Here is a 10,656-nt window from a genome sequence, read left to right as displayed (position 1 = left end):
AATTCGTCCTCCCAAGAAGGCCTATGAAGGAAATTTTCGCTCTTGGACCTTTGGAGGGACAGGACCTAAAAGACAAACTTCTGAGCAATGACGACTCCTAACTTGACCTGGCCTGATCTATGCTAACCCTATAAACTCACTCATTTCATCTTGAAAGTAGAGAGAGGCGCAAGACTAGACAAAAAGAAGAACCAAAAAAAGAGGGGTCCCCATTTTGATGGGGCGATGTGTGATATGGTCACAACATTTGGTGACTCCACTGAGAAAATGTTCTTGAACATTGCAAAAATAAAACTCAATCCAACTCTCGAAACCCGCAGAGAATTCAATCCAATGAATCAAAGGGTTAGAAAGTGTACATAAACGAGAGAAAAAATCTCAAAATACATCAAGATACTTAGTCTTTGATTACCCATGTGTGTGCAATTGAGTTCATTCCCCTCAACAAGAATATTATGATGTCAAAGTTCCTTCATGGTTAGCTACATAGTTTATCTCTACTTCATAAGCATCCTACATAGAGCCTCGCTGCCAATTGGACATCTATAGCCCCGACAAGGTTATCGCCGCAATCTCACGAATATTGCTCCATTGCCAGTACAGTGTCCATAGCCCTGATGGAGTTACTCGCATGTTCCCATTAGCCAATTTTGATATTTTATTTCATTTTATTTCATTTTCATTCATTTCCTTTTATTGTTTTCTCTTTTTCATTTTCTCATTTTCCTTCTTTTTGCCAATTGCTTTCTTTTGCTTTTCAAATTCCGCCAATTCCTTTGGCTTGTAAGCAATGAAGCTTACTAGGGTTTGAGGATTGCAGTGGCGCTGAAGCAAGATTTTAGATTTTTCACTAACCACGGCTTCACCTGAAAACCATAATACCTCGGAGTTTAATTAATGTGAAAAGATTTAATAATTATAAGATGTTAGCATCATGATACATTGAGCGATTTTTACCATGCTATGTACAAGTTCTAAACTAATTATGTGACTGAGAAAGAATGTCCCAGGGTTCAAAGATCTTCATGTATATTTACTCGAGAAATGAACCGGAACAAGGGTGGGAGAACACCAAGGTGTAAAATAACACATTCACCTTTCTCTTAATGAACACCCCAAAAGCAAACCCAAACAAAAACAAACCACCACCAAAGCAAACCCGAGCAAACCAAACCCAAAACTAAGACAAAACCAAACAAACCAGACCCAAACGAACCAAGACACGGACAAGGACAAGAACAACCAATCCAAAGCCAACCAAGCAGGAAGACCTAAACTAACTATGTACAAGGTAGACCTTTAGGGGTTTAAGATTGAAAATAGAGTTTGAGGAACTGTCCATTGACAGGCAATGGGACATCCTCTCCCATTAAGGTCTTGAGTTTAAAAGCATTCTCTCCCAAAATTTCAGCAATCTGATAAGGGCCCTTCCATAGTTTATCAAACTTATCATGCTCTCCTTTCTTCTCGTGAGCCTTATCCCAATATAGCACAAGATCTGAAACTCTAAAAGCTTTGACCTTTGCTTGTCTATCAAACCATCTTTTTACAACTCCTTGATGCTTGGCGAAATTTTCCAATGCTACGTCTCTTTTTTCCTCCAAATTCATCAGTTGCATCAAATGGGCTTGTATTCTGTCTTCATCTTCCATATATTCTTGCATGAATCACAATGTTGGGATCTTCGATTGTACTGGAAAAACCAGTTCTTGTCCATAAACTAGGAAATAAGAAGTTCCTAAAGAATTCTTGGTTCGAGTTTGATCTGCCCAAAGAGCAAATCTAAGCTAGGTGTGCCAATCCCTCGGGTTCCTCTCCAACAGTTTCTTGATTACGCCTGTGATACCGGTTCTTCCCTATTTTGGCTGGGTCCTGGTCCTGGTCCGTGCCCGGTCCCGGTCCCAGCCTGGTTCGCTCTGGGTCCCACCCGGGTCCTGCCCAGGCGGCTGGGTTCCCTGTGGGTCCTGCCATGCAGGACCCACAGGGAACCCAGCCGCCTGGGCAGGACCCGGGTGGGACCCAGGGCGAACCCAGGAGGACCCGGGTGAACCCAAGAGGACCCGGGTGAACCCAAGCCCGTGGGTTCCCAAAAATGGGGCCCACGAGTTAGAAAGCAATTAAAAACAATAAAAAAACAATTTTTTTAATCTTATTTTTACATCTAAACCCTAATCCACCCCTCTATGATGCATTTCATGCATCAAAACATGCATTCAACCTATTCTACTTGCATTTTTGAAGATTTTTTCTCTACAATCAGGCTTCTTAGTTTTTGTATTTTTCTTCGAAGGTGACGACTACGAAGGTGTGAGACACGCATCAAAGGCATAGGAATCACTGGAGAAGAAAGATTTAGCCATTAAAGGTAAGTGAATCTGAATTTTTTTCAAGTTTTCAAGAATTTTTCCAAGTTTTTTTCAAATTTTTAAATTTTTTTTTCAAGTTTTTTAAAGTTTTTTTAATTTTTTTTAAAGAAGTCTTGTATATTTTTTTACACTTTGTATGCATAGTATGGGGTTATAATAGCGAAATTTTAATAATTTTTTTCAATAATGTTGTGCGTTCTCTTTTCATTTTAGGTGCACTATTCATATAATCATACATAATGGCTGGAACTGGAAGTGCAAGTGCAAGTGCAAGCTCTAGTTCAGTTGCAAATGTCCGAACTGAAAATGCCCCCTTTAAAATTGATCAAGATTCACCACTTTGGCATTATACAACAATGATCAAGCCAGTGTCTGGTGGTGGGGGTTTTGTTTGGCAATGCAACCATTGTGGCACTGAGTATACCAGCTCATACTTTCGAGTGAAAGGCCACCTTTGTTTCATCCCTGGGCGTGGAATAAAATTTTGTAAGGGATCAGATGGCAAGGGGCTGTCAAAAGCTCTAGTTTTGGGATATATTAAAGAACAAGAGGAAGCTGATAGGAGAAGTAGCAAAGCAAAGACTGATCATCCTCTTGTCCATCCAAGCTCAATGTCTAAGAGGCCTTCTAGTAGCATTGGCTCCACAAGACCAGCTGGTTCACATCCTTTCATGCAAAACCCACCAGTTGATGCAGTAGAGAATCAGAATGTTGTGGCTTCACGGAAAAGAGGCCCATTGGATTTTGCCTTCAAAAATGAACTGAGAGAGATTGCAGATTCCAAAATTGGACGTTGCCTTTATGGCAATGGGCTTCCTTTCAACCTTGTTAGATCACCTTACTTTCGGGACATGGTGCATACTCTTTGCAATACACCTTCTGATTATGTTTGTCCAGGGTATGAAAAGGTGAGAACCACCTTATTGGCAAAGGAGAAAGCATCCGTAGAGTCACAGTTGAAGGTCATCAAAGATACATGGCAGGAAACAGGTGTGACCATTGTTTCTGATGGATGGAAAGATATTAAAAATAGGCCATTGATCAATGTTATAGCAGTGTGTCCTAAAGGGGCAATGTTTTTGAAAGCAGTGGATTGTGAGGGGCAAGTGAAAGATGCAAGTTTCATTGCCAATATCTTGATAGAATGCATTGACATGGTGGGGCCTCAAAATGTTGTCCAAGTTGTAACTGACAATGCTAAAAATTGTAGGGCAGCAGGGACTATAGTGGAGGCTACATATGGTCACATCTTTTGGACACCATGCGCAGTACACTCACTCAATTTAATCATGCAAAAGCTTGGCACACAAATTGATTGGGTGAAAAAACTATATGTGGAGGGCGAGGAGATTCAAATGTTTGTGACTAATCATCATATGTCACAAGCCATTTTCAGGACCTTCTCCAAGTTGGAGTTGTTGAAGGTAATTTATAATTACTAATTTTAAATTTTATTTTTTAATTTTTTAGTTTTAAATTTGTATTTTTTATAGACTTGCATTTGATATATGTTGTGTATTTTGTTATGTCATGTTAGGTTGCTGAAACACGATTTGCATCTCACACGCTCGTCTTAAGACGACTTCTGAAGGTGCGAGACGCCTTGAGTTCTATGGTCATCAACAGCTTGTGGAGTGTATGGAAGCAGTCCCACACAAAAAGAGCTCTAAAAGTAAGAGCATTGATCCTTAGTGAGAAATGGTGGGATGATGTGGAATATGTTTTGAATTTCACTGAGCCCATCATGAGCATGATCAGGTATGCTGATACTGATCGCCCATGTTTGGGCGAGATTTATGATGGCATGGATTGCATGGTGGAAAAAATAAAAGAAGTAATAAATAGAAAAGAAAATGACCCAACGGAAACATTTTTCAAAGTTGTGCAGAAAATTGTTGTTGACCATTGGAACAAGATGACCACCCCGTTACATCTCTTAGCATTTGCTTTGACGCCAAAATTTTATAGTGCAGAGATGCTTGCAACACCAAGGAGGGTGCCACCATATAGAGATGCAGAGGTTGCTTCTGGCTATAGGGCTGCCTTTAAAAAGATATATCAAGATGAGGAGACAAGAAATATTGTCATGAGGGAGTTTGGCCAATTTGTATCTGCAAAAAATCATGATGTTGTAGCTCTTAATGCTAGATATGGGATGGATGCTGATGAGTGGTGGTATGTACATGGTCAAGGCTCCACTTACTTGCAGCCTCTTGCAATTAAACTTAACTCCCAAGTATGTATCTTTTTATTTTTTATTTTTATAGTTTTCCAATTCCATTTGATGCTATCATATTTTTATTTTATAATTTTAATTTATAAATTTCTAATTATGTTTTAACTTTTAACAGGTTGCAAGTTCTTCTTCAGCTGAGCGGAATTGGAGTACATACTCCTTCATCCACTCAGTCAAACGTAATCGTTTGGGTGCAAAGAAAGCTGAGGATTTGGTCTACGTACACTCCAACTTCGTTTGTTGTCACATAAGGACCCTGGATATAGTGAGGGTGTAACAAGGAATTGGGATCTAGCCCCTGAGTGTGCTGATTTAGATGCTACAGTTGCACAACTTTGCCAAATCTCTATAGACGAGGCAGTTATGGAATTTGAGAGAGACATAGCTAGTGGGAGTGGCATTCCATTTGATATTGGTTCAACTGATGCTGAATTTGAACCACTTGATGACCGTGGGCTTGGGTTGGATGCTTCAGATGAAGATGAATATGGAATTTAAATCCCATAGATGGCTTGTAATTTGAATGTTTAACTTTATACTTTATTGTGTCATGACATTTTCACATTTTGAAACTTGAAACTTGAATATTATCTTTTTTGCAAATTATGAATATGATATTACATTTATGATTTATGATATATCAATATCAGAATATTTATTGGCATTGGCAATTATGGATTTATCATTTATGATTTATGATTTATCTGTTATCATTTATGTATCATTGTATGGGAAAGTTACATTGTATGTTTCATATTTGTATGTTTGAACTGTGAACATATATAATTTTGATGTTTGAAGTTTGAACATATATATATATATATTAAAAAAATTAAAATATATATATATATGTACGGACGAACCCGTACCCGTACCCAAATTTTTATTTTTTTTGCCGAATCCGCGAATCCGAACCCGAATCCGAACCCGAATCCGAACCGGAACCGGTAACTTAGGATTACGCTCAACAGGTTGTTGTTTGTAGATTCTGTTAAACCAATGCCCTGCGGATAATAGTTAGATGAAAACTTGAGTGTTATTCCATATTTGAAAGCCCAATTGGAAAATCTTAAAGATGTGAAAGCAGGACCATTGTCACAAACTAAGGCATGAGGACACCCAAACCTAGTTATGATATGTTCTTCCACAAATTTAATTACAACATCAGTATTGCAAAATTTTAGAGCTTGCGCCTCCGTCCACTGTGTATAGTAATCGGTAGCAATTAGAATGTACTTGTGTTGCGTCGAGGAAGGTGGATTGATCATACCAATGAAATCAAGTCCCCATTTGGCGAATGGTCGGGCTTCTATTACTTATTGCAGCGGCATTGCTGGGTTCTTCTCTCGAAAGGATGCTACTTGGCACATATGACATGTCCTAACGTGTTCATGTGTATCTTTGAATAGAGTAGGCCAATAGTATCCAGCCCTCAATATCTGACGTGCTGTGGCTAAACCAGCTCCATGTCCTGTGCCAAATTTGTTGTGAAAACGTTCCATAATCTGTTTTGCTTCATCTTTACCCACACACCTCAAATAAATTCCTTCATGATTTCTTCTATATAAAACCGAGCCTTGAAGCATGTAGTGTTGACTCTTTAATCTAAGTGCTCTCTTTTGTGTGGGAGTCATATATGTGGGGCATTTGTGATTGAGCAGGTAGGTCACAATATCTTTGTACCAATCATCTGGTGCAAAATCATCTAATTCATATACTTGTTGAATGAGTCCTGGCCCCTCTACTGCTAGAGTTTGCACAAGACCTTGTCCTCAAACTAGCTTCATTAGCTGGATTTCAATATCATATTCTTGAATAGTGGCGACCCACTTTCCTCTCCTTTCTCCTAATTCGTTTTGCATGAGAAGAGTCTTTATAGCTGCATCAAGCACAATTGTGTACACTTTGCTTCTTAAAATATAGTGTCTAAACTTCTTGATTGCTTTCACTAGCACATAGGCTTGCTTTTCAACGTTGGGATACCTTAATTCAGCATCTTTGAGAGGAGCACTTGTGAATGCTATAGGATGTTCATCCTTTTCTTCACTTCTCTGGGTTAGAATAGCTGCACATGTCTGTTCTGAAGTGAAAGAGTATAGATAGAAGGGTCTTGTGTAATCTAGGCTGACTAATACTGGAGCTTCGACAATTGCTTGTTTGATCTCTTCAAATGCCTTCTTAGCTTGTGTAGTCCATTCAATCTTGGCATCCTTTTTAAACATCTCATTTAATGGCCTGATTATTTATGCAAAGCCAGTGATAAATTTTCTCACAAAATTGATCTTGCCAAAGAATGACTTGAGCTCTTTCTTGCTTGTAGGCAAATTTATTGTCGATATCGCTTTAATTCTGTCAGGATCTATTGAGATACCTTTCTGTGAGATAACATGACCTAAAAGTTTTCCCTCTGTGACCCCAAACATACATTTCTTAGGGTTCAATGAAACTCCATAACTTCTACATCTTTGGAACACTTTTTTGAGATCTTCCACATGTTCTTCCCGTTTTCTTGAGAATATTGTGATGTCATCCATATAAATGATGATGCATTTTCCTATCAAATCTTTGAAAGCAATGTCCATGGCTCTTTGAAAGGCGGCTTCTGCATTAATAAGTCCAAATGGCATTCTTTTGGAAGCAAATGTCCTGCATTTAGTTGTGAAAGCCGTTTTCAATCTGTCTTCTGGCTCAACCATTACTTGATTATATCCTGAATATCCATCCAAGAAGGACATCATCTGCGAGCCATTAACAATTTGTAAAACCTCATCTAATGATGGTAAAGGATAATTATCCTTCTCTGAAGCTCGATTGAGATTACGAAAATCCACACACAGTCTGATTTCTCCATTCTTCTTTCATACAGGAACTAGGTTGGCTACCCACGTCAAATGTCTTACTGGGAAGATGATCCTTGCTGACAACAGTTTCTTGACTTCTTGATATATTAGAGGCTCTGAAAGAGAATTCACGGGTCTTTGTTGTTGTCTGAATGGTCTGCTTCCTTGCTTCAGAGGTATCGTATGGGTAATGACTGCAGTATCGTAAGTCTTGAGATCTTCATAACTCCATACAATAATATCTGGGAAATCTCTTATGTTCTTCAATATTCCTTACTTCTCCTGCGGAGTACATGCTTTGCCTATAAATACATTTTTTATTTGCCCTTCATTACCCAAATTAATGGTTTCACAAGCATCTCCTTCTACATTGTGACTTTTGATTGCCTGCAATTTATCCGGGTCGAATATTCTTTCTAATTCTATCATGCCTTTTGGAATGGTGTTTGTTTTCAAATTCAGGATACCTTCTCGATCAAAATCAGCACCTTCTAAATCTTCTTCATCAATGATTTGTGTTAGGAAGACATCTGAATTGGTCAAGAAATCCATTATATACTTGTTGTCTTCAAATACTTGAAAAGTTGTAATATTATCTGGAACTGAAGGTACTGGAGTTAGCTCGACTATGAACTTCTTCAATCCTTCCATTGCAAGCAGAGCTAATGAGCTGGCAGCTTGGGCAAGGGAGTTGGCTACTTGAATCTGGTGTTTGTATACTGATTGGATGTTGAAAGCGTCAAAGCTCTCAATGAGATCCCACACTCGATTGTGGTATCTTGTTAACCTCTTGTCATGACATGCATATTGCTTCTTTATGTGTCTTATGACAATTTCTGAATCTTCGAATACATGTAGGATCTTGGCTTTCTTCTTGATAGCGAGCAACAATCCATGAATCAATGACTCATACTCGGCAACATTATTTGTACATGGAAATTGCAATCTATGGGCAGCCAGATATGTTTCTCTTGAGGGACTAATTAATTCAAAGCCGGCTCCAGATCCTTGTTTCGATTTTGAACAATCAAATCTCAAAGTCCATGCTTGATCTTCATCTTTCTTTTCTTCCCCTTTTGGTGTAATTGAATTTTCGTCATCGCTCTCTTCTAATGATGAATTGGATGCAGTGTCTCCTTCGGATGATCTATCACTCTCCGGAATTTCAATTTCTTCTAACACTGCAGCTGCGGGAATCTTCTCGTAAACTAGTTCTAATGCAATTTTGCACATGGCACATGAAAGCTTTGAATGGAAGGCATTATGTATCCTACACCAATTTGGCAGTAGTAAATCTTGGATACACGTTGGGCCCCCAAATTCAATCCCTTGTTGAATGTTCTTCTAGACAGATTTTCTGAAATTTTCAAACATCCCTTCGTTGTCTGAATCAGGATCACTTTCAATAATGGCCTCAGTTGACTCCGTGATTTCATGTACACTGTCTTCTTCTTCAAGACCTTGTAACATTAGGACTTCTACCTCGGGCTTCTATGTTCCTAAATCTACCTCCAGGAATAAGATTTCATTGTCTTCACCATATTTTGTGATCATCAACTTCAACCTGGGAGTGCTGTCAATTTTGATTTGGTTGGGAACTCCTCTCCATGGAAGCCAAATGTGAGAAAAATCTGTTGAAACATAGCCATTCAATTTGCGGGACCAATCCCTACTCAAAAGCATACCATAAGTATCTGGGATCTCTACTACTGAAATATCAATGAAATGTTGAACTCTAGGGTCTGCTACCAACTGCATGTGGATATTATTAAGCTCTCCTACTACTGGAACTTCTGTCTTGTCTAGCTGCGTCATCTTTTTGGTAGTTGGTGTAGGAGTTATGCCAAGCTTCTGGCAAATGGCTAACGACATTACATTGCTTGAGGCTCCAGAATCATACAAACAGTTGTGTAGGAGTTTCCCAAAAATTCTTATTGAAAGTAAGAACGGGGCTGGCTCATCTTTTCCTTGATGTAAAATTGTGGACTTCTCATTCTGATCTTGTTGACTTGCCTGACTTAGGTCGAGATTACTCCCTTTTGATGTTCCTTCTTCAATGCTTTGTTGTTTTGACGCCTTTTGTTTATTTGAATTCTTCTTGATGGTAGTCTCTTTTCTTGAGATTGTCTCGTTCAAAGTAGGCTTCTCTTCGATCTTCAGGGTCTCAGAGGTCCTTTTATTGTCCTTTTGAGCAAAGTCTTTCCTTCTAACATATCTTCTTTATTGGTCAAGAAGGATGCAACTTGAACCATACATTCATCACTATCTAATTGTCTTTCTTCATTCACTTCTTCTTGCTGAATCACATTTATATTGGCTTGGGGAGCATTGGTTGTTCCTCTGGAAGTATTGGAAGTATTCTAGCTATTTGGTCTTGCTGCTATGGCATCACTCAAGCTATTGATCAACGTCTCCTTAATTTCAAGTACCTTCATCAACTCAACTAATGACAAGCTTATTTTGACCTTCTTCAACGCCTCGAGCACATATAAGCTGAGTTTCTTTAATTCGTCCTTAGGAGGAGAGTTGTTCCTTTGTCTGTACTCTGGTGCATCTTGTGGATAGCTTGGAATATTGCTAGCATTCAGATTAGGTGGAGTTGAAAAATTATTTGGAGGAAAGGAAGTTGTTAGTGGATCTTGATTTCTTTGATTCCTCTGATATACTTTCATTCCCTGATTGCCCAATGATTGCTGTAATGTATGGACTTCTGTTATGCCTTCAACTAAAACACTATTTGAAGGACTTCAAACACTCCGCACTTACCCTTATTGTGCGAACTTCAGTGTTTTCGGGGGTTTTGAAAACTTCATCTTTTGCACCTTTCTTTCGTAACACGATTTTTGGGGTTTAGGTGCCTTTTGAAAACTAAAAAAATCTTTCATGCACTATTCACCATTTTTTGGCATTTCGACCCACTTTGTCAACTTCGGCATCCTAAAGTGCGTTTCAAACTTTAACCGCATGTTACCCCCAAATCGCGAACTTCGGGCTTTCCAAGGAGTTTGCAAACTGAAGAAAAACTTTCAACTTACCCCAATAATGCGAATTTCGGCGATTTCAGGTGTTTTGAAAACTTCATCTTTTGCGCCTTTCTTTCGTAACACGATTTTCGGGGTTTAGGTGCCTTTTGAAAACTAAAAAAAACTTTCACGCACTATTCACCATTTTTCGGCATTTCGACCCACTTTGCCAATATCGGCATCCTAAAGTG

The 10,656-nt window shown here is 38.8% G+C and overlaps 1 protein-coding gene across 1 annotated transcript; it reads left to right on the top strand.

Moving 5' to 3' along the window:
- Positions 1-2,322: 2,322 nt before the first annotated feature.
- On the top strand, positions 2,323-7,305 carry LOC131861640 (uncharacterized). Its single transcript, XM_059214972.1, has 3 exons — positions 2,323-3,790; positions 3,904-4,038; positions 7,198-7,305. Exons 1-3 carry the CDS (start codon positions 2,606-2,608, stop codon positions 7,303-7,305), a joined length of 1,428 nt encoding a protein of 475 aa, XP_059070955.1. The 5' UTR covers positions 2,323-2,605.
- Positions 7,306-10,656: the final 3,351 nt, after the last annotated feature.

Source organism: Cryptomeria japonica, chromosome 2, assembly GCF_030272615.1.
Source record: "Cryptomeria japonica chromosome 2, Sugi_1.0, whole genome shotgun sequence".
NCBI lineage: Eukaryota > Viridiplantae > Streptophyta > Pinopsida > Cupressales > Cupressaceae > Cryptomeria > Cryptomeria japonica.
Note: the sequence above shows the minus strand (reverse complement) of the source record. Positions and strands in the feature narration are given on the sequence as shown.

Excerpts from the sequence above, each read along its gene's own strand:
- LOC131861640 (XM_059214972.1), top strand. The coding sequence starts at position 2,606 with ATGGCTGGAACTGGAAGTGCAAGTGCAAGTGCAAGCTCTAGTTCAGTT. Across the intron at positions 3,791-3,903 it reads CCAAGTTGGAGTTGTTGAAG|GTTGCTGAAACACGATTTGC; the intron begins GTAATTTATAAT and ends ATGTCATGTTAG. Across the intron at positions 4,039-7,197 it reads ACACAAAAAGAGCTCTAAAA|GCGGCTTCTGCATTAATAAG; the intron begins GTAAGAGCATTG and ends GCTCTTTGAAAG.